Consider the following 27,770-nt stretch of genomic DNA (forward strand, 5'->3'; position numbering starts at 1 on the left):
CTATACAGCCAGAAAAAAAAAAGGTGCCACCTTACACCCTTTTGTCCCATATAATGCAGCCCAAAACTTGATTTCGACGTACAGCGCACAATAGTTGAACAGACGGCCCCAAATTTTACGAGGGGTTTGATAACGGTGCGATATAACTTATAAAATAGCTAAAAGGACTTACGTATACCAAAGACCACAGAAAAAAAACACCAAGGCTTGGCAGTAAGGCAAAAAAAAGTTTGATATTTGTTTTCTTTTTTGTAGTCAATAACATGAACATTGGCTATTTTAATAAGCTGTACCACACGGCTATCAAGCCTCTCGTGAAAGTTGGTACCGTTGTACGTCGAACTGAAAATTTGGGGTGTATTCTATGGGACAAAGGGTGTAAGAATACGCCCTTCTTTTCTCAAAGTGTACAAGCGCGAGCTAGCCCACGCTCCTGGCTTTGAGACGTGCATTTTTAGCGGGAGTGCTAGTTCTCCGGAAGAAAGCTTCAACAACGACCTCGAGCTCTCGTGCTTGTGGCATTGGCTGCAATCTCAGTTTAATATTAAATTGGTTATGTATGTTCATACAGCCGGCAAGTTAGTCTGCCTTAGTGGGCGTCTGGTGTCTCAGCTCTAGCTGAGTAATTTAGCCAGCGCCGTACAACCGCTAGCCTGGTGTCTTTAACGTGCACCACGCTGTAGTGATACACGACCGCACGAGGGTACGACGCTTACCCAGATCGAAACGGGCAAGGGCGGGGATTGAGCCCAGAATCGCTGGGTTCTGCAGCGCGAGCTTTCGCTCCACGTGCTCCGAGTCGGTGTGCGCTAGACCGCTCGGCCACCGATCCTCCTATACTCTCTTTCACCTTGTGTTGTACCGCAGGAAAGGCTACAATCGAGAGCTCCTTGCTCTATGGCACACCTCGGCGGCACAAGCTCTCGTGTATCAAGGGCAGCTGCCAACGCTATGATCTCGCGCTGCTAGCCTTCGCTGCGGTACAACATAAGGTGAAACGGAGTACAGGGAGTATTCGCTGGACGCCATATTTGTGGGTGCTGCTTACAGCGCATGCTCAGAACGAGCTCACATCAATAGGCTGCTAAGACCGGCACTCTTGATGGTGCGGAATGCACGCTGCAAAAGAACTGTGGAAGCTCGCCATCAGCACGCGCTCAGCATTCGCGCACACAGCTATGGCCGCCAGTGAATACTCCTTACTAGGGTGCCTTCATGGGACATTGAGGCACCCTACTCCTTACAGTGAAAGCAGTATAGACGCTTTCAGGCAGCTGTGCATGGGCGCCGCCATAACCGACCGTCAGTTTTTGTTCCCTCTTATTCCGTTCGCTTCACTTCATCATTACCACAGCAGGACAGGTTATTGCCACTTTATATGCTACTGCGTCCTTTTACCGAGAATAGGCCCCTCTGGAGACTCGCCAATGTCCGCTTCAGTGGCTCGGCATTTCGGCAAGACGAGAGAAGGGCAGCTATGGCGGCACAATCATGCGCGCGCTGAAAGCGTCTATAAACTACTTGCGCTGTCTATACTCCGTTTCACCTTATGTTGTACCGCAGCGAAGGCTGGAAGCGCGAGCTCATAGCGTTGACAGCTGCCCTTACTGCACGAGAGCTTGTGCCGCCGAGATCTGCCCCAGAGCAAGGAGCTCGCGCTTGTAGCCTTTCCTGTGGTACAACACAAGGTGAAACACAGTATAAACGTATGAACGACTTATTTTGGGCGCGAGCAGCTCGCGCTTGTTTCCGCTGCTGCCCTGTCAATGAAAGTAGAAGACGAAAAAGTGTCTAACCTTCTCAGCTCGTTCAGCTCACCTTAGCAGCAATTTGGTAAGCCATGGCAATCTTTAGAATAGTAATAGTGTCTATTCGGCAGCTGCAAATTATTTATCAGGAACGTTCAGCACATGAACGGTGGACCCGGCGTAAAATCTCCACCGGAATGAGTACCTTGACATCTTGTGTTCCTCTTCTCTTTAACTCTATAGATTTTCCGGTTTACATACTTCTTAATACATACTCCCTGATGTCTGTATTTAGAAGTGTGTAAGCCGCGAGATACGCCTTCTCTGCACCTCATCGTGTCATCCCCCCCCCCCCCCCAAAAAAATGATTTTTTTTTTTTGTGTTTTTTTTTGTGTTTTTTTCAAAAATAAATTACGCATTGCCGAACGCTCCTTTTTGCGCCCAAATGTAGCGCTAGCGGTTCGAACCGGATGCTAAAGTTTCATAACTATCCGTTATTTCGGTAAAATTTAAAGTTCATTTTATAAAAATTCTAAAGGGAAAGTGAAGTAATTTTCGTGCGTTTTCGACAAATGACGCCATTCAGATTCAGCTCCGTCGGCCGTCATTTTCCCATTGAACATTTCACAAAAAATACGAATAACTTTCGAATAAATGAAGGGTTGGGTCTGAAACTCTTGAAATATTTTTCGGACCGCGAGGGCTACATTTGGGTGGAGCGTCCCGCGATCCGTAGTTTTTGTTTGTTTGTTTGTTTTTGAGAAAGGGAGGGGGGGGGGATAATACAAAACCGTATTGTTTGTTCTATTACGCTGGGACATTGGCAGATGGTAAGGTTGAATTTGAGATAAGACATAGAAAAACCGTCACAATGCGCATGCTCAGTGTCACAACAATGTAGTTCGTTTTCAGTCCCATTACAATTTTAGCCTCGCAATAGACACTTTTCAAAAGTCCATGGAGCAACAATGACGTTCGCCGTTGGTTGGGACACGTAGCGTGTGATTGGATCCGAGTCATCTCCGAACGCTGACGTCACGCTCGTATCCAATGCCAGTTGAGCCGAGTTCACGCCCGAACGCTGACGCGACCCTCGCGTCCAATCACGTCAAAGCACGTGATCAAGCAATGTCGGGCAGGCGATTGTGGGGGCTTTTGTAAAAGCGCCCATTCGCCGATTTCCCACCGTAGATCGCGGTGATTGACTCGGCCTACCGAGTGATTTGCGGGAAAGTAAACGCTTCAGTGTTGTTGTTTTTTTATCGTAGAGTATTAGAGAACCGCGAGACCGTCAACTGCTTTCTGCTTGATTCACCGGTTGAACTTGGGCAAGGAGAGCATTTTCTATAGAGTTCCATGCCTGCATCCGTGCCTTCAACAGCTCCGCGTGGGATTCTGGAGGTGTTGGCATTATTGCCCGCGGTCGCAATGTTGTACCAGACCCTATTAGGTTAAAATTTTACTATTTGAGTCAAATCTAAACTATTGTCATGTTGTATCAGCTACCACAACTAAGACAAACCTTCAAAATCTACTATTGCCAGAAAAGTTTTACGTTATATTGCGGGTGTCTTTTTGCGGACCGTAAAGAGCCACTATTTTCTTGGTGTCAAATACTTCCCCTAGAATGCGTATACAATTATCGTTTACTCTGTACCCTTCGTTTCTCATCACCAGCGTTCATAATTTTTACAGCGGAGCTGGTTAGGGCTAGTTTTCCCAGTTTCGTGTCCGTGGGCAAATGAATCTCGACATAACCCTCTGGACAGCTACCGCCATCTATGAGCGACGGCGGAAACCAGACAATCGGCTTGCGGTTTTCTGGTTGCCGCCGTCGCTCATAGATGGCGGCACATAGTACAGCTCCGCTGCTCTTCCTTTTACCCCAGAGTGGAAAGGCTGACTTTTTTTTTTTATATATATATATATTTTATTTCTGAACTTGAGAAGCAAAGTAACATAAACACACGCCGTGTAGACACTTGGCTCATTCCTCGGAGCCGCACAAATTACAACCTACTGTTAAATAAGGGGTCCCTCAGGGATCAGTATTAGGACCTCTGCTTTTTATAATCTATTTAGACGACATTGTAAACATCTCGGTTTCTCCAAACTTAGTCATGTATGCTGATGATACTAGTCTCTTTTTTTCTGGTACTTCCGTAGATGAAATAGAACAAGAAGCTAATAACTACCTATGCGATTTAAACAGGTGGCTCGACATAAATAAAATGCAATTAAATGCTTCATAAACAAAGTATATGTTATTTACGCCAAAAAATAAAAAGATCAATAAACTGCCATGTTTGACAATAAACAATTGCATTATAGACCGTATAACTGATTGCAAATTCTTAGGGGTATGGTTTAATGACAAACTATCCTGGACAACGCAAACTGAGCATATAAAAAGTGACCTCTCTAGAACAATAGGAATAATTTATAAGACAAAAGACCTCCTACCGACATGGTTGAAGGTACAGATATACTACACCCTCTTTTATCAAAAACTTTACTACTGCTTACTAGTTTGGGGCACCACGGTTAAAACAAATTATAATGGACTTGCAAGTTTACAAAAACGTATGTTAAGAATAATGACCAACTCGAATCACTATAGTGAAGCCGAAAGCCTATTTGACAGATTAAATATCCTTCCACTTTCTAAACTTTACCATTATAAGCTTGGGCAGCTTATTCATAGAAACGGAATAAGCGGCTTTGACCTCATTCCTGCAAATTTGTCTGAATATAACTTAAGGACAACAAGGACATACAGACTACCATCTATTAGGACTAACTACGGAAAACAAATGATCAATTTTCAGGTTTCCCAGCTTCTAAATGCTGTTGGTAATAATTTCATAATTACTACAAACCGAACTACATTTAAAAAAAGTCTACGCTCCTTTTTGATTGCCACTGAATTGATAATTCTATAGATATGTTGAAATACATTTTTTTTTAAATTTTAACCCGCATTTTTTGTGCATCCGCTTTTATTAAAAATCTTGTATACCTTGTGATCACGTTTATATTTTAATTTTATTGTGTGGACAATGCCAGATTGCTATTTTTATATGTGCCGGGAATTTAGGAATGTATTCTAGCTTCTTCACTTTTATGGTTTATACCGAAGTGCTTTTCTCACTTTTATTTATTTCGTTTTTGCTTGATGTCTTGTATTACTTTTTAATCTTTGTTTTTATGACAATGTTAAACAACATCAATGTGTGCTAGTATTCATTCTTTACAATTTTATGTATGCATCCATTTTCTCTTGAGTGTATGTATGTGTGTATCCGTTATATCTTGTATAAGTATTTTTTTTCTCTTGTCGAAGTTTTACCTTAATTGCTGTTGCTGCTGGATTTTGCCCCCCTTCCCCCCCATTGGACCTTGGTGCCCAGTCAGGCGACACGATCGCCTTTTGCACCAAGGTACCATTTCGAGGAGTGTGTACCCCTTGAAAGAAAAAATAAACTGATTGATTGATTGATTGATTGACAGTCATTGCAGTACAAAGGGCCGTACGTGGTAAATACATGTTTCACGAACAACATAAAAATGTACACATTTGGCCAAAAAAGACCTACGTGTTTTACCTATCGATAACTAATTTTGGTTTTCTGCTACTTCAGTGTTATACAGATTTTGTTTTTATTTTTCTTACCTTCCTGATTACGTGTTTTATACGTTTGTTGATGCTGCCGTTTGAAACCCAGACCCAGTCAAGCTGCTTTTAGCAGCTTTTTGTCTGGGGTCCCCTTCAGTACTTCTGGAAAAATAAAGCTTATTGTATTGTATTGTACTGTATTGTTGTGTGCCCCGCCTGACTCGCCGTAGTCTTTTGCAGCCTGCAGGTACGCCTTGGGTCCAGCCGCCATGCCCGTCGATTCACTGCTCATCGTAAGGTGCGTATACGCTGCCCATTCCAGGCGGCAGGATGTCGCGCAGACGTCTCACGGACGTCTGGACGTCTCACGCAACGACCCCGCAACGACCCGAGAAAGAGATTTGTGTCCCCTTGGCTAACACCTTATCCAGGGTGTTTCAGAACGCTGTTTGGGCGCAAACGAAAATCGTATGAATAGACGGATGAACTAAGTGTAATGAAACTTTCCACGAAGGTGTTCTTAGGTGGTGCATTTATCATATTCAAAACTTATGGGTGAAAGTTCAAGGGAAAAAAAAGTTAAGCCCAAAAGTACTTGTTTTTCTTTTAAACAGAAGGAATAGACAAAATAGAAAACAAATGGCATAACATGAATTAAAAAAAGAAAAGTGAAAACTTATTTTAGAGCAGATCCGATAGATTCAAGCATATGTGCCGGCCGCAATTTGTTACTAGCAGCGTGACCAAGGCGGTTTTTACCGTGTTTCTTTCTGTGCAAAGGAAAATAAACTTTTGTTTAGTTAATTTTTTTTTTCGTTAAAGATTTACCTAAAGGCACCTTTATGAAAAGTTTCAATGTAGTTCTAGGGGCAGTATTGCTGGAGTTTCTGCCTCACTCAAGGCTGGGCAGTATCGCGATACAAATGTATCGCGATAGTATATCTTAAAAGTAGTTCGGGTGTTTCTATTTCTGCATCGAAATACTTTTAAAAAAAATTGCATTTCAGCTATACAACGCAAACCATATTTGCATTGGATCGCTTGTATCGATAGGTTCTGCCAGGCTTTGGGATCTCGCTACATTTGTTGTCGAATGTTAACTGTCGGTTGTAAAGTGATAAACTGAATATCACCATTTTGGTGCAAGGAATCCAAAAGTGAAAATAGGAAATATAATGGCTAAAACAAAACAAAAGTGAGGTACGTTGTTGGGCTAGTTGGTTCATCTTAGTAAAACATAAAATAGCGCAACAGAAACAAGGACAAGAAATAGCGCCTGTCCTGTTTACTTCTTGTCCTTGTTTCTGTTGCGCTATTTTATGTTTTACTAAAACAAAAGTGGTTCTAAGAACGGACGCTTGCAAGGAGGGTAAGCAACTCTAAAAACCAGTCTTATAATCGATAATAAAAAAAAAGTAGATCGTCTCTTACGAACCGAGCGCCGCGGTGGAATGATATCAGACGTGGGCAAAAATTGCTGTTTTGCCGTGAAGGTTTTTCTCATGTTGAAACACAACGTCACGGCTAATCAAGGGTCATATCGGGCAGACGCCCTTTCTCAAGCATGGCAAGCCGTCGTGGTCTCCAGTGGGTCACTGGGGGTGACAATGTTTTATTAGTGGCATCCGTGATGGCATATTTGTTAATGGATGAAGAGTGTAAGGTAAGGGAAGGTGCATAAAATAAACTGCCATAAAGTGAGAAATACAAGCCCTGGCCACTTGCATTTGCCACGAACTGCACCCTCTGCACCAACCACTGTTTGGGGGGAACATTATTTCTTTGTGTATCTGTATTCCGGAATACTTTTTTTTTTACTTTGTTGCAGAGTATCTCAGGCGGTGCTTAATTAAAGTCTCCCACCGGTGGTAGGGGGTTTCTGTTGTGCTCACCTCAACGGGTGGAAAGGGGGGGGGGGGGGGGGGGGCGGGAGAAAGGGAGGGGTTGGTGGGGCATATTTTGACAAGCAGCTTGTCTTTAAACTAATAACATCAACATGCATCCAAATGCTGACACAGTCGAACGTCGCGCCAGAAGCATGGCCAAATAATTAATGTAGTGTCCATGGGGTTAGTTCTTAACTTCGTCTCTAGGGGCGCGACAGTTGGATCGACTCCCCTCGAGGAGTCTGAGATCCCGCGGGACCTCCCTGACTGTAAGCACTGATCTCAGGGAAATCCCGTTAAACAAAAGGCAGATGTATTTCAGCATCTTTATCTTGGGCCCAAAAAATACACGAATCTCAATATTTGGATCAAAACTTGGGTTTGGGCGAGTTGGTTCATACTGATTTAAAAGGTTAAACAGCGCAAACAAAACAAGGCCAATAAAGGCACAAAGACAACAGGACGGGCGCAACTTGGCCAGTGCCGGGTAAAAGCAGTAGATCAGTGAGTATACGGAACGCAAGTTCGTCTGATTCTAGCACAGGGGTTGCGATGATCTCAGAACGCCAAGCTCTTATTGGCTGATAAAAAACAAAATGGTGGGAAGACCTCAAGGCATCTAGCATTGAGGTCTACCATGGCCCACCCACTATCCTTCAGTCAGAGCCAATCAGAGCTCTGCGTCGTTCTGACGTCACCGCAGATCCTGCGCAAGAAGCAGACGACTTGCTCTCCGCATACTTTTATGAGTTACAAACGGTGCATAATAATTGGATTGGTGCGTTAATTAACATAATTTACCCCAATTGCATTTCAGCGTAACTAGGCACCAATTGAATGGCATTAAGTTTGCGGTTGGAGGCCCTGACATAAACGTGATTGCGAACATAAGAGCGTGACTCTGCAGCCCGTAGCCTGGGCTATGAATTATGAAGAGGTAACAGCTCGCAAGACTTCATACTTTAGAGGCATATGGTCTGGTTTTACTGTGAAATAACCTAGCTCTTGCTTCGCACGCGTCTTCAATTTTCTTTCGTAAGTTTAACGCTGCCAGAATTAAAATGCTATTGCATGCATGACCACTCTTGACAATCCCGTCAAGTCCTGAGGTACCCGACCAAATAGCCCGATTGAGTCTGCATATTTTAGCTCCACGGACGTAAGATGTGGGAACTGTTACCGAATCTTTGAAATCTATAAAGAACGTAGTTGAGCAAAACACGTTTCAACAGATTGAATTACTCAATCTGTTGTCAAATCGTCTCATTTATTTGCTCTGCTGAGAATTCCAAAAAAAAAATGGCAGTGAATAGAAACCTTAATTAACCTAATAAAATTAGATTCATACAATAAAAAATACGGTTAATCAATTTTGATTTACACATCCCTGCTTTCTAGCAGTAGAAAGTTACTTAGACTGCCTTAGCCATACATAGAGGCCTGGCGTGAGTACAGGCCAGTATATTTATTTGTGGTTCACTAGGCCCGTTTTCTGATCAGACCAGAACAATAAATGTACATATGCATACTTGTATTTAAAGTCCATCGTTCCCCAGCTACACTTACTGGTGGTGCTGTATTTGTCGAATACCAAACGCTAAAACGTTCACAAGAGGAAGAAAAAAAAAAAGATACTGCTTTTAAGACTATATTACTAAAAGACCTTATATGCGCTCGACAATTTGTGTGTTGCAAAACGTGCAGCGCCCCTCGCGGCGCCGAAACAAATTCTGGGAACTGGATGTATGAAACGGGATGTAGCCGACAACGGAGGCGTCGGAGGCAACGCCGTCGAGTTGGCAAAAGCATGCGAGCAACAGCGTGCTCCTCCTCTCTTTCTCCACCCCTTCAGTGTCACGTGACACGTGATGCGGAATAAAGATTAAGCTTACAGGGTTTTCTCATAATTCACTGCGTGATGCACTCGCAACCTGTGGTTGTTGTTGTTGTTGTTGTTTTTGTTTTTTTTGCATTTGGTTTGTTTGTGCCGAATTCGCAGGAGGTCCTTCCACCACGACCAGCCCTGGCAAAAGACGATGTCCTGGGACGCCGTGGCGGCGGTGCTCCTCGTCATCATGCTCCTGATACTCTTAATTTCCCATCTGCTCTCCTCAGGTGGGCCACTCTTTCCCCGTGGCCTATTCGGAAAAGCTCGTAGAATATGTCAACAGGCCGATTCCGGCACTCTGATTGGTCCATTCTTATGGACGTCAGATCACCTGGTTAACGGGGGAACAGAGAGGAGAGAAGGGAGGGGGCCTTATAAGTTTAAAGATCGGCAACCAGTTCGCACTTTCCACTTTTTCCTCCCTTCCTCCTCTCCCCCTTCTACCCTGTCCACCGTTGCCTGTTGCTCCTCTCCCATGGTGAGGAGGATCTTCTGCCTTGCAGAATCTTGAGTCATGGTAGTCGGCTTTTAAGCGAGACCTTTTTAGCATAATCTCACACCAGCGCGCGACTGGCGTACCCTGGACCTGGTGCATTCTTGGAATGCCCACTGACAGAGGGTATGCAGTTGCCAAAGGTATGGGCGAAAAGGCTTAGAAATGGACGCCGTGCGTGAGTTAGTTGCGAGTGCTTCTTTTTACCGTGTTACAATTTACGAAAATCTACGGTTGTCTGGCTATCATGCGTCGTCGTCGGATGCACAAATAATTTTAATAATCATATGAACACTCACGGAAAGTGTGCGATAAGCACAAGAAGCTGAAGCACGAGTATGACTGCAATGTTATTGAGCTTCGCATTTTCCCCGAGGACCCTTATTTCATAAAGTCATTAGATTGCGAGCGTGAATTGGGAGGGCTTTGTGTAAAACTCATCGTCACTTTTATGCTCACGAATACTTCGTCTACGCGACAAGAGGACCGATTCTAACCCGGTGCAGGTGCTCCGATTATATGGGTCATCACTGCAAGGTACGCTATTGCTCCATGGTATAGACTGCATTACACTGCACATATATGCCTTCGTTGTGGAAACTCAATCCAAAACACACCGTCTTCATCCTCGTTCTTTCGGGGAGGCATTGTGATGGTCTGTCGTTAGCCAGCTGGATTCGAACCTGACAAGTCCCAGACAAGTTATTCTAGCCCACAGCCAAGCCAAGTCCCTCCCATGCTCACACCGTTGCCTACCCAGGTAGCTGTGCTGCCAGAACCAGAAGTTTTAAGTCGCTAGACAACGTCGTAGGCGCCGCAATTTTTAAAATAACGGCGCCCATACAAAAAAATATAAAAAAATCTAAACGGTAAGGAACATGTGAGCCGGCTAAAGGCATGGATCACTGAGGCGTGTTTACCGATGCCTCCCTTCATCTCCTCCCCTCCTCCTCCCCTTCCCCTCCCCCCCCCCCTTCCCCACATCGTAAACCAGACGATGTGACGTTCACGAAAACGCGCCAACCAGAGTGTCAAAATTTGCTTCTGAAGGTTTCCCGAATGCGCTTCGTGGCACTTCCAGGCGGCCATGTTAATCGCCCCATGGACCCTGACGCTAACGCTATCTCTCAAAGGGCGTCAGATGAGAGCTGCTCCATGCCACTTATGACGAGTCTTCAATCAAGCGCACGCTAGTCACTCGGAGTGCAGTTGTGAATGAAATAAATTCGAAGTGAATCGCGAGCGTTCAAGCGCATCCGAAGCAAGTCGGAAGGCATGCAGCGAGCGCATGCTTGGTGCCGGGCACAGAAACGCACTGTCATTCTCATCCTTTCATGCCTGAGTTCCACTAGGGCGACAAACAAACAACCGACGCCAACAAGTCTCAAACACGCGCAGTATGAACGCGAATGTGCCTTTGGCGGGTTTGGGGTCTCTCGATGCCCGTGAACTGAGCTCGAGTGATTGCAAGCCTGCCAAAGGTACCTTCCCGTCCTTGCTGCACGTGCGTGCGGCTTGTCGGTGTCGACTTTTTTTTTTTTTTTTTTTTTTTTTCTCGTTTTAGTCGGACTGTCATCAGCGACCATAGCACTCGATCTTTGTTTATTTACGTGCAGGAAATATACTTGTCAGTTCCGCGCTTGCGCCATTTTACTTCGGCTCAAGCGAACCCCCTGTTACGATATGCTCATGGATGTTGACCATGACAGCTAATCTTACACCACTTTTCTTAACTAGCTTTATTACATTTCTCTTCACAGACGTTACTCCAACTACAGGTAAGAAAGCATTGCTCTTAGACATAACTTAATCCTGTAGCTTGGTCAAAATAAAATATAAAAAAACCTGCACAGATTGGGTGTTTCCATGCTTTGAAGTCTAATAGAAAATCCTGGCAGTGGATTGTGAACCAAATTACAATTACCGTTTCACAGCCGCGCTTTAATTATAATGCTGTACCGGTGCTCAACCATTTCAAATCAAACTCTGAACTTGTAGAATGCATCGATAACGAAGTCAATCAGATATAAGCCGTAGTGCCACTTTTGCATTTATAGCTAAACACAAAGCGGCAGTTGGGCAATTATGTAATTCCCTTGCAAAAAGGGCCTTTAAGTAATTAATAAATGGTTGACATTTAATTATCTCACAATGTTTATCAGTGATTCGATTTAACCATCCATGTGTCCGGACAAGTTGAGTCGGTTCATCTTGAGAAAAATTTAATGTATGTCAATATTTACTTTATTTCAGTAACTACAGGCGCCACAACCACAGGCCAGTAAATAGTCTTTTTTTTCGCGTATTTTTTTACTTTTAACGTAATCTTTTGAGCTGAGGCCATTCCAGAGGGGAGGAGTTATGCATGCTAGAGGAACTGTATATGCTATTTAGCTACTGTTATATGGAAGCAAGCTAGAAATGCCACGCGTCAGCAGTCAGCACTGCATTTCCCTATCCGAGATTGCCCTTCAGTATATCAAAAGCTGAGGAAGTTCGAGTCAGAGGTGACGTTGACTGAATAATCGGCGATGTTTAATATTTGGTTCCTCACCCAATCTTCAAAGCAACTTTGCGTCCTCTCACCCGCAGCACGCATTCGACAACACATTACAGAACGTTGCATCCATTCCATATGTTGACCCTAAACACACTGTAACATCTTCGTCAGAATGAAACTTTTTGCAAGAGTTCTGCGCATGCGCCCGCCCTCCTCACGTAGCGGCGAAAGGTCGAACTACGTTTGGCGTCCGAAGGGGGAGCTGCGCTACTTCTCCTGCCTCCTCCGCGACTCAGATAAGCCGCGGGGGAGGCAGAATGGGTATCGAAGCTTACCTCCCGGACGCCAACGGTAGTTCAAGCTTTCGCCTATTGGCGTCGTTCAAATGACTTTTTTTCTTTTGCATTTAGTGAGAACAGGCGAATACTTTCGAACGCGTCATCCGAGCAGGCGTACACCGTGATGACGCACACCATCCGGCTCATTCTCTGTTAAGATGAAGCATAGCCTCCTATATTACTGACAAAGCCTGGCGGATCGCCATGAGAAGCGGCCGCCGAAATGAAAAAGGTGGAGCGGAAGACAACGAATGAGAGGAGAGCCACGTGACTGGCGCCCCGCTGCGGCAAGACGCCGAAACACACTTATCCCGAGCGAACAAGCGTGTTTCGGGTTCTTAATCGCCGCTGCAAAAGCTGTGCGCTGACGTCCAGGTTCCCCGAGAAATGGCTCTTTGATGCTCTGTGCTACCAGATCCTCGCGCTCCAACTTTGCGACCGGGCACTCTATGGCTCCGTTGTCGAAGTGCAAACTGTGTGAGTATAGAGGAGGCTATGAATGAAGTCACTAAGGTTAAGATAACGGACGTACGTTGTTGGAGCTGCACTGAAGTTGTGACGACGGAAGTATGACACCCAATTTCGCTTCATCTTAGAATGCCGTCCGAGGCGCCTTTACGACTTACGGCTTTACGGTCAGTTCAATTTTAACACTTTGCATGCACCGTCAATGCACCAAGCTGGTGGTCATTTCTGCTTATTCTTGCAAAGAAAAAACAAATTCATTGATGCAAAATCTAGGCGGCAAAGAGGCACGTATTCATCCCCTAGGCTACCACAATGGCAGCCGGTGTGACGTCAGTGCAGGCCAAGTAACCATCATCCATCCCACTGGGTGGATGATGGTTCGTCTGTCCAAATACTCGCCGTTTCCGGTTAGAAGTTAGAACAGTTGAGCGCCGGAAGTGCCCATCGAAGCTTCTGTTTGCAGGAACTCCCAACACGACGACCACCGTGACGGTGCCAGCCAAGGTTTCCAAACGAGGTGACTATAGTACTGAGAAATTCTTTATTGTAAGGTGCCGCGAGAACTTTTCACCAAAGGCTCGTTCGATTGGCATGCACCTCCTGCACCGGTGCATAAACGTACGGGGCGGTGTACTTCCTGTATATGCATTGAGATACGACCGGAAGTGCACCGCCCTACACTTTTCTGCACCTGAGCAGGAGGTGCAAGCAAATCGAACGAGCCTGTGGGGCTGTGGCCACGATGAGGGCGCAAAGGACTTGGAAGAATGAATGGATAGATGCATGATGGCTGTTCGTTCTGAGTCGGGCGCTGACTTGCGCCACCTAGCCATATGTCTTATTTCCCTTTACTTGAGATTAAATAGTGTTTCAGCCCATTTGATACGATTTAAATATCTATCCGCACTCTTGATTATAGCAACCATTTCTCTCATCATATTTTTTTGCAAGCAGCGCTCTTTGGGGGGTTTGCCTGTGAACAACGAATGGAGCGCAGATCAAATACTCTTTGTACAGCTGATCTAGAGTTATTGCAAAAACGATTATTCTCACGACTTTATTACTCTTCTGTTTATTTCAGCAATGAAGTTCGTGCCATACAGAGAGTTTGGTGAGGCCCCATCAGACTTGTGCATAACGTGCTACAAGTAGCCCGTTATTTGTACTCGGTTACTTTTTTTAGTAACGAAGTAACGGCTTCGTTTCTTTTTAGTAGAAGGAACTATAACGGTATTTCCGTTACCTTATGATGAACTCGCAAGGAGCGGTAATTAGTGCCATCTGGAGGGGAACATGTACAGCACAAGTACCCAACTTAGTTCTCACCACAGCTCGAGCCTGTAATTTGCGTGATAATAAAACGCTACGTGAACCTTACAGGGATGTGCACACAATATGGGGGTATAGCCACAGTTATCCCCAAACAAACGCGTCAGAAAGCAAAAAAAAAAAAAGGAAAAGATTAATAACAAATATTGGAAGCTTCATAAAAACGAATTTCAAATTGAAAAACGAATTTCAAGTTGAAATAACACGTTTCTTTTGAATTGCTGTAACGTTGTAATGTACATAGTTACTTTATGAGTGAGTAATGAATAACGGTATTTATAGTCACTCTATTTCAGTAACGCGTAGATGTCTGGATCCTATTCTCCAGCATCGTACGTTTGCGGTCATCACACGCGTGTGGCCGTCATTTCCCGCGTTGAAACCAAGACGAGGCGGATGTCCCCAGTTTTCAATTAGGAATTTGTTGCTTTCATGATCTGCCGGAAAATACCGATCAATAAACGCCGGATCGTACGAATCAGTAGAAAACAGGTGGCCATGCAGAGATGCCGCAAAATAAACCGCCCAGACTACTATATTGATTAGATACTGAGGAGATATTGAGCTTCAAGATACAACATTCAAATCACTAAGGAGCTATATTAACTCCCATGCGACTTTTGCTGTACGAAAAAAAAAAAAAAAGAATGTGTAAGATTTTCTTGTGCGTCCTCGTGATAGATTTTTTTTTTTTTGCACACCCCTCGGTATAATGTACTTAATATGTGATGCAAATAAAGAATTTAAATCAAATCAAATCCTGTACACTATGCGGATTGTGTTTTATCTATTATACTAAGTATAAATTAACCACATAAGAGTAATGTTCCGGATATCGGTAATGGTCGCGCCGTCTCGAGGACACGTGCGATCGGAAAATTTCCATCGACCAAGCAAGCATCATGGCCCATGCTTCGCTTTCGCTCATTTTTTTCTTTCTTTCTATTGTTTTTTTTTTTTTTTGCATTGCTTTTGACATTTTTGAATTTCGACGATTTTCTAGGCTCTCGTTTATCACCGCAAAATCGCGAAGTGAGTTGAACCTCTGTAGCGGACGCCTTGAGCGCACCCCGTTTGCTTTTATCGCATTTCGCGTGACTTTCCTCGGGCTTTCTATGGGTTCTTTTGTGCTCCGTCACTAAAGATTTCTTGACGCGATCCTGCGAACGCCCATACGATGCCCGTCATTTCAGAGCACAAGGACACGCTGAGCGTTACCGGGCGCCGTCATCTTGCCGTTGGATTACGTATAGATGGTCAAGCCTTGCCATAGTGTTTCCAGAGCTGCCAGACCGCGCTCCAACAATGCGTTTTTTGTTGTTTTTTTTCACTCACGGTGGCCAGACCAAAGCTTTTGACTTTTTGAGGCGCGGCTGCTAGCAACAGCTTGCAAAGCCAATGTCTGAGCGATGTTGGCCATATTTCCGGTTGGTATACCACGGGTTGCAGAGGACGTGCCAGTGATCCCTGCCGTCCCCGAGGTCCTGATCTGCGGCACGAGCGGCGTGGGCAGCGGCGAACTTCCCCGCGCCATCAGCACCTACTGTTCCCACGCCATCTTTACGGGGGAACTGATCGTAGATGAGGACGACTACGGCGCCTACTACTTCCACGTGCCGGGTATGCCTTGCCACGGTTACGCTCATGTGCGTGTGTGGATGTGGGAGGGAGGGGGTTGCAACTGTAACCGGTAAATATGCGTCGTACCTTCGCCTCTGGGCACTAAAGATGCTGGTTCACAAATAGATGGCCAAGACACCACAAGGTGAAACAACAATCTCAAACCAGGGCGTTCATTTGCCACGATTAATTAAGAACCCCATTGATGTTTCGCCTCCAGCACGCGCCCGTTGTCTTCTAGGGTTGTGGTTGCGTCTGCGACAAAGTGTTACTACAAGCAGTGGCACTAGGTAAGAGTTAAACAAGCAAAAATAAAAAAATAGAGAAAATAAGACAAAGATTGCGAACGACGGAAATAATTATACTGCTTCTCTTATTTCATCTTCTATTGTAACATCCGTCCCCTTGCTTGTGATATGTTACCACAAAGATACCGTAACACTAAATGAAAGAAATTGCGTCGATTACTCATCGAGACGAGCAAATGCTCCAGGCAGTTCTTTGCACATGTAGAATCCGTTTTGGGGTCGGTCAATCTCGACGAAATCGTCTACGTACCGAGATTCATAGCCAGACTTCGGACGCAATGGGCATTGCGCATGTGTATACATTTTCTACGCGGGCGCCGCCATTTTGAATCGGAAAGCTTCCGGTAAGCGGAAAAATAACGTTTTGCTGTCGTCATTTTAGTGGGAGAAACTCACTTTCAGTCGCGACTGTCTGGCATCCTTGTTTTGGCTCTTCCAGATTCTTTTATTGATTCCAGGCTGTTATGCCTCGCTTTTTCTTCATCCCGCATACCGGGTTCGTCAACCATGTGGCTGGGGACGAGGGTAAACGAAAAGGTCAACATTGCACTTTCACCTCTTCTACATTTAGAAGAATATATGTTCGAACCGGGACGACATTATGTTATCGCTACAGTCACACGGTCGCTAACGCCGGCCACTGGGAGTGGCCGGCGTGCAGCGCAAGGCTGCGCTTCACGGTGTGTCGGTGACATATTATATTACGCTTTCAAAAAGCTACTCTCGCCGAAAGCGTAAGGTAACATCCGTAACGTAACGTAACGACTAAAGTAACGAAAGCGCAGAAAACGCGAGTCCGAAACGAGGTTCCGTATCGCGGGCTCGAGGGCATCGAGTGTTAATTTAGGTCCGGTAATGTCATGTCAAGTACTTCAGTTAAGTTCAGGTCAGGTCAGTTCAGTTGAGTTCAGATCAGGTCAGGTTAACTTAAACCAGGCTAGACTATGTTAGGCGAGGCTAGGCCAGGTTAAGTTAGCTCAGGTTAGGTCAAGTCACAAAGGATTAAGTTAGGTGGTATCAGGTTAGGTTAGATTAACTCAGGTTAAGTTAGGTTAGGCCAGGATACGTTACTTTAGATGAAGTACGAAAAGGTTAGGTTAAGCGAGTGTTTTACGAAACAAACTATTTTCTTCCTTGTGGTTCCAGCGTTTTTGTCGGGTGCAAGTGTAACGTGTTTTCTTCCCTCTGGCCCGGGCCAGACAAAGAGGCCCTGTCGGAGTTCCTGAAGGTCAGGGACCACGTGAAGCGCTACGTGTCCGTGGGCTGCTCCATGTTCCGCGACAACGGCAGCGCCGCCCTGGTGGGAGCAGTCTCTCGCTTCCTCAGCAAGCACGAGCTGTCGGGGGTTGAGCTCAGGGCGGGCTCCCAAGAGGACCTGGACGCGGCCGTCCTCCTCTTAAGGGTAAGGCCGACACATACCAACACCTCGATGGAAGGGGCAGCACTGCTGGGCCTTCTATGTCGCCTCCTGGGGCCATCAAGAACCTCCTAGAGTTCAAGGCCGTTGTGCTGGACTCCTCACGTCACCTGCCTGTCATATAATTTAGCGCTAGAGTGCCGCCTGAATGAGCGCTAGGATTGTATAATGAGTTAGGGAGGTTTCAATGAGATTAGGGAGTTTTCGTAGACCGGCGTTTCCCCCTCCGCTAAACCCTCCGCAACGAAGATGCCGCTACTGCGCCTGCGCGCCGATGGCCTTGACTGTGGAGTTCCGGGTATCTTAGAGGGTCGCGGACAGCGTTGCGGGACGGCAAAAATTATCTACGAAAACTCCCTAATAAGAGAAATAACTGAACGTGACATATTGGTAAATGTCGCAGCATTGTGACAACTTTCAATTAATATCGGTAGGAATGCCAATTTAGCAACTTTACATGCATTGAAACGCTAAGAAACGTGAAAAGAATTGTCTTCGCGGTGAAAAGTCCACGATTCTACCAAGTTCTGAACTGGTGTTGAAGTATTGTATTTGCGTTCAGTATAATGAACGGGACGACGCGAGCCTCAAAGTGCGTGTGCCTGCTTCGTTTCTTCGTAGACATTCCACCGGATCCACCCGACTGACCTGTACCTAATATTGAGGATCTCATCGGCGCTCCTACCCGATAAGAAGTTCTTCGAGGACGTGTCGATGTAAGGACTCGGCAGGAGTTTTGCCCGACCTCAGTCCATGGTCCGATTGGAACTGTTTCTTTTTTATACATACAAGGAAATTGACAATTAATCCAAGTTAATGTTGAAACCTGGTGATTTGTGTCGATACTTGTGCGGGTGAAGCCAATCAACTATAATCACTCTAAAAAAAACGCAGAATATGGTGAGGTCCGGGTACCTTCTTTTAGCTGCGCAGCCAATCACAGTGCAGCATTAGCCAATAAGAGCGCCGAAGGATGAACGTGAAAACGCGGATGATGAGAAACTCGTCATTGTTTTCGGGTTGCTGGAGCCTTCCACCTGCTGCATGAGCTTGAATTTTCAGCGGACCTTGGTGCCTGCCCACGTGATTCGAGTTTTCCTAAAATTGACTTGCACAAGGGGTTTTCGATGACGCTAGGCAAGTTTCTATTTGAAACCGCATACGTTTATTTTCACTTTATAAAGGCAACTAGTATATTTTTTATCATAATTTGCGTGTTTAATTTTGCTATTTATGACGCCCGCCATGACGGGCAGCTTGTTTCCCAAAAGAGCAAGGAGGTTATAAGTACTAGGAGGGGGCACGTTGCAATATTGCTGAAGCATAGTCATAAAAAGTTTAAACGATTTTGTGCCCAGCGTGACCGCAGATCTCTCTGGCGATTGGTGCGCGTGACATGTCACGTGTAAGATGGATGGTTGATTGCAGGAGGATTCCTTGCAGGCTTGCACGCGCTCCGTCCGGTAGTTTTTATCAGATCGAAGGCTAGACGAAGGCTAGCTACGGTCACGTGATGTGGTGAGCGTGAGGAGGGAAATGAGAAAGAGGCGAGGCGTCAAGGGAGCATGGCTTGTGGAGGCTACGCGGCCGACGTCATGCCCTCTCCTACCCTTCTATTCTCCATGCAAAAGAGTATCTTTCTTCTTTCTTTTTTTACACATCTTGTTTGCAGGGATTTCTAAAAATATTCGCAAAAACATCCCGTATAAAAAAAAAAAATAACGCGCTTCATTGTTCCAAATGTTCCTTCTCGCTGGCGCCTTAGTTCAAGAATGGTGTCAAGCAGCCAGGGGTGGAAGTGGCTGGGAGAGGAGGAATCACGCCACTTTTTCGTTTACAGGGGCTCGAGTCAAACTTAGCGCTCTTTGCTTCGCTGACAGTCATTACGAAGCACCAACTTTCATATTTGACATATCGTTATGCATTCTCGCGCTCAGCCAATCTGCTTAGAGTAATTTCACCGCTGTATTATGAAAGAAGTGTGGGTCAAACGCTCAGTCAGTCAAGTCTCACAATAGGTTGTTTGCACATGACGTCAATCCGCCATTTTGTTGTTAGTTTGTGTTTTCAAACAAATTCACTACATTGAAAGATTACATCGTAACCGGTTGAGATGATATCCACGTGGTAAGACATAAGCTTCTGTGCTCTACGCATTTGAGGGGGCATGCAAATCCTTCGAATGCTCGAGTTTGGCACACACGTACCTGACAGCTCACAACAACAAAATGGTGGACGAAATTACGTCAGTATAGAAAAAATATGATGACGGACAGTGGCGTAGCGATAACTTTTTTTCCGGGGGAGGGGGGGGGGGGGGGGGGGGGGGTCAATTGCATGTGTGTATTATAAAATCGGCTAAATTTTTCTTCTTTTTTTTTTTTCTTGAGGGGGGAAAAGGGGGGGGGGGGGCTGAATTCCCCTCTGGCTATGCCGCGGGCGGCAGGGATTGTTTCGATTGCACTGTTCTGGGTCTAGCCAAACTTTTGTGAGCGGGCTTCGGTTTATATATCTGAGTGTGCTGAAATTTCCTCAGTAAAAAAACGCACTTCACGCTTCATGCAAGTATCGACGCTCTTTGGGATGCCGGCTGCGCAACGGTGTCGGTTTTAGGACACGAATGGCGGCGCACAACAGCAGAATAAACTGATAACGCTATTTTGGGCTCAGAAACGTTTACAATGCCCCGTTACGTTGAACGAACCCCGACTGGATAAGCGGTGAAAATTCTTTGGTCGATACTACGATATTTTAAAGGAATCTATGGGGAGGCCTCCTAATGACCGCTGGTCCCTGGACCTGTCTGAGGCGAAACTTAATTTGTGAAAAACTCCTTGTTTTTGTTTCATTTCCCTCCAAATTAGAGTCATTAAAAAAAAACTGAATTTCAAAAAAAAAAAAAAAAAAAGCTACCGGCTTGTATTTTTTGCATTTTATCTGATTTATCCGAAAGCACGGAACCTAGATATAACTTTCTAAATAGCTAATGTAGTACGTGTCAAAAACTAGAGAAAAAAAAAACGCTGAAGTTTTGCTGCAGGGCCATCAAAACCTTAAGTGTTTTCATGTAGTATTTAATGAGTCCATTAGCTATTTTAATAAGTTATATCACTCGGCTACCAAGCCGCTCGTGAAAGTTAGCATCGTCGGTTCGAAGTCAGTCGACTGAACGTCGAACTGTAGTTTTTTTTTGGGGGGTGATGGATGTTATATATGGGACAAAGGGTGTAAGTAGTACACCCCCAATTTCTGAGATAATGTAGTATGGAAGCCTTGAACATTCTGCCTCTGCCACAATGTCCCAGGCACCTGGAGCACATTATATTCGAGAGCCAGGAGCTTGAAGCGGACCACCAGCATTCGATTCGGTTTCCCAATCCGTACCAGCCGTCGGGAAAGGCGGTCACCAATGGCACCTTCCTCGTGAGTAGCCTCCTCTGCGAAACGGTTTAAAGCATTCCTCCGACCGTGTGGGTGGTCTCTGCTCCTTGAGCGAACAGACCTTGCAGTGCTAAACGACTTCAGAGAGTGTTAGGTAATAGCCTCCTGATTAGGCACTACACACCAACAAACATCACACTGAAATAGTATCCCAGATATTAGATAAAAATATTTATTTTTCGCGAAGTTTTCGCACCTTCGATTTTGGTCAGAACCGTGTTTTTTTAAGCTGAAAGTCTCTACTGGCAACAACGAAGAAGTGAACAGAATGTTAGAGCGCAGACGAGCTGGTGATGATTACACATGATGAAGTATAACCTTGAGACTAGGGAGAAAGATGACGATGAGGGAGAGTAAGACTCCTGTTCTTCCTCTCCATCATCCTCATCTTTCTCCCGTCTCCGGGTTCATCAACGAAAAGGTGACGCCAAACGGAGACAGGGGTTCACTCTTTGGACTCTAGAATTTGTTCCCAACTGATTCGAAGCAGGGTGTCAAATGAGTGCTTTGGAAGCTCGCTTCAGTACCCGCGCACCAGCGCGGAACAAATGCTTGGCATATTCAATTTTCTAGACAACTTGCTCGACTTGCAAGTCTGCTTGCCACTGACGCCCTGGCACTGAAAAGTGCGGGTTTATTTGAATACTGATTTCTGCGTCACTTTCGTTTGCCGCCTTCGCAATAACAACTATGAATTTCGCGATACTAAATAGCATACCGCAAAGGGTGAATTCCAGTGATTCCGAAAATATAGTTGGTTGGGGTAGCTCTAGAAATCGCCGGAGTACCGCGTTAAAAAGGCACCCGGCGATTTTCTTAGCTACCCCTACTAACTATAGGTGGCCTTTACCCTTTCCGCTATGCCACTTAGTGTCACGAAATTCGTAATAGTTATTGTGAAATCGGCAAGTGAAAATGATACCAAAACCAATATTCAAATATACCCGCACTTTTCAGTGCCGTGACGTCAGGAGAAGGCAGGCTGGAAGGTCGAGCTTACCGCCATTGTGTATGCTCACAGTGGCGCTAGTCGAGCAGTCAGTCTAAAAATTTACTCCGCCGAGCATTTGCTTCGTGCTGCGGGGAGGATGCTTGAGCGAGCTTCCAAAGCATTCATTTAACACCATGAAACTGCTTGCAATCAGTTGGAGACGAAGTCTACACTCCAAAGAGTGAACCCCTGCATTATTCTGAGGTCACTTCTCAATTGTTGTCCGTGGAGGCTTTCACTTTGAAAAAACACGACGAGGACCAAAATTGTAAATTCAATAACTTCGCGCAAAAAAAAAAAAAAAAAACACTTTGGCCCAATATTTCGATTACTAAATTGTCAGACAAATTATGAAGAAAACGCCGGAGTACCCCTTTTAAATGTTTCTTTCGAAGTTTAAGGCCGCGATGGTTCCTCATTCTAATCTTCATCGGTATAGCTGCATCACTGTCCACGAATGACCCCCTGTAATGGAGGTGAAGGCTGTGTATGCTCCGGCAGTGCACAGGACTTGCTCCTGATTTGTTCACCGTGGTCTGGAGGGAAACTAGGATGGATACTTAACGAGCTATGCAACCGATCACGAGGGCTTTAGGTGGAACGAAAACGAACTATTCGAGAACGTTTTTCTCGGGTCCTTTTGAAACAATTCCTAATAGCCCGAAAATAGTTTCCACAAACAGAAATCCTTAAACCTTGTAGTCACAATTATTTGCCACTAAACTGCCTTTTACTAGTCCAGTAGGTGCCCCTCACAGCGGGTCAACAGGTTAGAACATTTAACGCAATACACTCTCAGCGGCAAGACTAACTGAAAGTCGCTCTTCGACGCTACGTCATCATATCCCGTATTTCCAGAAGCAGCAGCTGTCCAAGGTATGGGCCTTGCGCCAGTCTCTGGAAAGAGCGGACGGCTGGTGCCTCAGCCTGTCCCTGGGGGTGATCAAGAACATCAGGGACAGCCTGTACATGCACCTCGCCCGGATCACCCGATACGATTACACGAGCCTGCATGAGGCAAGTATTCCAGGTGCCCGAGGCTGCATTAACGCACGAGCAGCCTAATAAACATAATGACCAATGGCGCGCAGCCATTTTTGCCGTCTATGGAACGTGCTCCGAGCTTACACTACAGCACTGCACGGGCCAGAATTGCTAGGCCCGGCCCGACCCGACCCGGAAGAGGCACTGCCCGATCCCGGCCCGGAAGAGACACTGCCCGATCCCGGCCCGGGCCCGGCAGCGTTTTTAGACAGAAGCTTAAGCCCAGCCCGAGCTAGACAATTTTTTTTTTTTAATATAAGTTTAAGCCCGGCCCGAGTTTGACAGATTATGTACATGAGCCCGAAAAAGTTTGCAGGCTTTAGTCTACAAACTTTCTAAGCATAAAGCGAGCATATTTTATTTAAATTTATTTTAAACTTGGACCGATCTTTTTTTTTTTTTTTTACACGATAAATATTCTGACTTTGACGATGTATATTCGAGAATTTGGGCGAAATATGCACATCACAAGTGATTTTGAGAAAAAAAGAGTGGGCGATGTTTTGTTTAGTGTAGGCATTTCTTGGAGAGATATTGGACTTTTCGTCGTTCAATAGACAATTTTCTATATTACTCAAGCATCAAGGAGAATGCAGGGATTGGTGTTCCACGCGCCACACGCCTTCCCCGTATAAAATATTCGAAGTAAGCAACCAAAATAAAGCGTTGACGAACGCGCGTGCAAGATAAATTTTTTTTAGGTTTTTGCTTTAGAAAATTTACTATCGCTGCGGCCATCACGTGCGGCGCGTGGAACACCAATCCCTGCATTCTCCTTGATGCTTGGGTAATATAGCAATAGGTCTATTCGTTTCAAAGAAAAATTTCCTCTTTACATGTTTTTTTGTGAAGAAACAATCACAATCACGCTAGTGCATCTTCAAACGGCTGTATAAGCATAAAATTATCTATGGTAGTTAGCTCATCTTTGGTGGCCATAGTAAGGCCCCCTCCACAAAGTGCAAAGTCAAGATCACTTTTTGCCCTCGTTTCTTGACCGCACTTTCCCACCATGCTGGTTGAATCACATACGTTTCCTTGTATCCACGTGAAGAATTTCCAAGTACAAAACGTCGTTATTATTTTTTTTTTTTTTTAATTTTAAGTTTGGTTTGAGGCCGAGAAAATGCGTGCTACCCGGCCCGAGCCCGGCCCGCAGGCCGGGCCGGGCCGGGCTCGGGTTTTCGGGATGGCCCGGGCCCATGCAGTACTCTAGCTTGAACATCCGCTTTTATATGCAAAATATCAGACATCGCGTAGGGTGACTCAGCTTTTGTTTTTTTTTTTTTCGCCTTAATAGATGTCGAAAATGTGCACAGTTTCCAAATTGCTCTAAACATTTATACTCCATCAGGAGATAAAAGTTAAGCACGAAAATCATATGATTTGTCTCACTGATCTGGATACCAAGGGTGCGCTAAATGTGCCGGCGCAAATTCGTCTGCATCTTTTGCAGGGGTTGTGGTGGCGTCAGAACGCCGAGCTCTTATTGGCTATGATTGAAGAATAGTGGGTAGACTTCAAAGCAAGCTGCCTTGAGGTCTACCCACTATCCTTTAGTCGGAGCCAATCAGAGCTCGGCTTTCTGACGCCATCTCAACCCCTGCAAATGAAGCAGACGAACTTCCACGCCGCGTTGACTTTTCTATGGCTCTACAACTTATATATCTGCTTCGCGAGATTTGAAGGACCACAAAGTGTTTGCATGCGTACCCCACTTTCATATGAAAAGAACCGTTGGGTTCGTTTCAAATTGTCTCTAAACCCTGTCTCGTTGCGGTTCCCGATTAGAGTCAACCGTGCTACACAGGCAGTTGAAGTTGAGCTAAATGTTAAGCCATCGAAAGTGTTTGTATCAGAGGGGAAAGGTGCGTCAACGGTCCGTCAGAGCCTTTATTGGCATGAAAGGGGACCAACACAATGCTCGGCGACCATGCAAAGGCACAAGAGTCCCTAGGGTAGTCTGTTTGGTCACCGAACGTTGCTGGTCGTTTGTCGGCGAGCGTGCCACTGAGGCCGCGGACTTCCCACTGATCAAGCACGAGGCTTAGCCATACGCTGACGCAACGAGTGTCCAATCCGTACCTCGCGTTGGATCCTTCAGGTGAGGTAGAATATTCAGCACTATGACCTTGCTGTCTAGAAGGTGCTGCCCTAACCCTATGAACTTGCACCAAAACTCTTCAATGTCCTATCCTCGTTCTGTTCCCAGGTCTGCGGGTTGCTCAACAACGGAGAGGTCAAGTCCAACCCTCGATCCATGTCTCGCTTCCTGAACACGGACTACGTCTTCTACGGATTCGAAGACCGACACAGTCTTGTTCACAAGGTAACCTCGGATTGCATTTGCGCTCTTCGTGTCAAGGATATCGCGGAGGTCCCTTCGGCGTTTTGGGACAAATGTTTCACCAGTTATACACAAGGTACTCTAGACTGAAAGACATATGTTACTTGGATCCAAGATCTCGCCAATAGGAGCAGCGGAAGTGTATACGTAAGCATTGGAAGGCACCGCTAGGATCGCGGCAGAGGACAACATGCCACCTCTATGGAGTCATTAGGCGAAAACTAAGGGAAACTGACGACGCGCTAAACACTCCAGTCAGAAACGCGTCACAGGCATCATAACAATATTGCCAATTTCACGAGGTAATGCACAAAATAAATCACAAATTCACAAAGAATTATGTCATAGGCAAAAACATCTGAACCACCGTTCCAAAAGTTAAACACGCAAACAGTTTAAACCAGTTGCGGAACAAACATATATAGCGACCCCGGTCCAACTGAGGAGGAAGCTCGTTCCACTCCTCCACCGATCGGGCAAAAAAAAAAAAGGGAATTGTCAATTATCTTGATACCTAAACGGGACTATGGAGGAACGTGCCGTGGAATAGCCCCGAGCACATTTAAGGTCATCGTCAAAATTAATCCTAATAGCCACGAATAAATAAGATACTCGATTTCTTGCGTTCAGTGATGGAAGGCGTCTAATACCCCCTGTCAGACGGGCATTTTAAAGGCTTTTAGAACAAGCTCCTTTATAAAATCGGCGAACCAGCTTTTTAAGGGGGAAAGCGCTAAAAACAACGGACATGTAAAAGAAACGAACAACACAGAGCGCTAATTGCAACTGAAGAATAAACTTCAGTTGCAAGTAGCTCTTTGTGTTGTTCGTTTCTTTTGCTTGTCCGTTGTTTTTAGCGCTTTCACCCTCAAAAACATGGATCACCAACTAGCCCAAGTGCATACCCTTCTACGGCGAACCAGCGCACGCCTTAGCACGTAAGCACTCAACATCGCGAGCTGAATGGCTGATTTCATAACAGAGCTTAGTGGAAAGGAGCTTTAGAAGGCCGTCTGACAGGGGTACTAGATCAGCAGAGCTGGACTTCTTGCTCTTTAACAGCCCTGCAGCTCGACACCAGACACTGGCGACCCCTAGAATAAGTACGTCAGTTCGCACCAGCGGCACGCATGTGGCGCCAAGGGCTGCACGCGTCCGGCTGCTGGCGCGAGGTGCCTCGCTTGGAACGTGCCAACAATGGCCGAGAGGCTCAATATTAAAGCCACTGACAGGGCGAGAACGACAGGGGAGGTCTTTAGATTTCCCATCTCCGACGCGGGCTTCCTATAGTCACCGAAAGGATGAGAACGGCCATGGGCAGGGACTCGTATTCATCCCACTCACGGGACACGGGCTCAGCTGTGGACGTCGTCGCGGTGCTCGCGTGAGGTCTGTGCCTACGCCGGCCCACCGTGAGCCACACAGAGTACCACTACTTACGCTAATAATAATAATAATATTATTATTATTGTTGTTGTTTCTGACGCCCGGTTTCCAGCACGCGCTCGATGTTTTCTGTCGTGCTTTGGCTTTGCATTCTGCCTCCGGAACCATTCGGAGACTGGAGCTCGAAGTTCCAGAGTCTCCGAAGTGTTACCGGAGATGGGACCACTGAAACTCCTTCCTGCCGTTCTTATCCCTGTCGATTACCACAGCTTCTACAACGAGCCGGCGTCGCGCGAGCTTCGAGCGTGAAAGCCTCCGCCCAAGCACGACGGAAAGCAACGAGCGTGAGGCTGGAGGTCGCGGACCCGAAAGTGGCGATATCCTGCCGCTCTCGCCCTGCGAGTGGCCATATAGCGCGCTTTTTGCCCGCAGATGTCCCGCCTCCTGCACGAGTTCCCCGGCATGTGCTTGGCCGCGTACGACGTGGAGCGCGACGACGTGGACGGCTACTTCAGGGCCTCGGGCCACGACGTCGGCGCGCCCCTCATCGGAGTCCTGCACTCCATGGTCTTTCCCCAATAGCCGCGCCTTTCTTCTATAGATGCACCTCCTCCAAATAAAGATGAACGATACGATTTTGTTAACAAGCTGAACAAACCTCGGGTATTCGCAACTCTAGAGAGCCTAGATTTAGGAGACGAAGTAAGTCAAACCGTGAAGAGCGTTTGCAATTTAATGGCCGACGCTTTCCGTGCCAGTTGTTTAATTCTAACCTGAGTATACGTCTATTGCGACAAAGGGAAGATGGGCAACCCGAAAAACAAATAAACAGTATGAGAGTCTGCTAAGGTTTATCGCTGAACACATCAGTCGAACTCTACAGCTGAAAATGTCCTTGACCCAATGAACGCAATAATGTACGTTGGTTGAACCTTTCTAAAAACGTGTG

At 45.8% G+C, this 27,770-nt stretch overlaps 1 protein-coding gene across 1 annotated transcript; it reads left to right on the plus strand.

Moving 5' to 3' along the window:
* The first annotated feature begins 1,743 nt into the window (after positions 1-1,743).
* Positions 1,744-27,465, plus strand: LOC120842652. The gene is made up of 13 exons (XM_040213802.3): positions 1,744-1,833; positions 5,596-5,663; positions 9,251-9,366; positions 11,393-11,410; positions 11,886-11,909; positions 13,402-13,455; positions 15,717-15,887; positions 17,395-17,597; positions 18,234-18,328; positions 20,918-21,035; positions 22,903-23,061; positions 25,301-25,417; positions 27,254-27,465. The coding sequence occupies exons 2-13, from the start codon at positions 5,635-5,637 to the stop codon at positions 27,401-27,403; spliced, it is 1,254 nt and encodes a 417-aa protein (XP_040069736.2). The 5' UTR covers positions 1,744-1,833; positions 5,596-5,634; the 3' UTR covers positions 27,404-27,465.
* The last annotated feature ends 305 nt before the right edge of the window (positions 27,466-27,770 follow it).

The sequence above is a fragment of the Ixodes scapularis genome, unplaced genomic scaffold (genome assembly GCF_016920785.2).
Source record: "Ixodes scapularis isolate PalLabHiFi unplaced genomic scaffold, ASM1692078v2 PGA_scaffold6__148_contigs__length_123643588, whole genome shotgun sequence".
Taxonomy (NCBI): Eukaryota; Metazoa; Arthropoda; class Arachnida; order Ixodida; family Ixodidae; genus Ixodes; species Ixodes scapularis.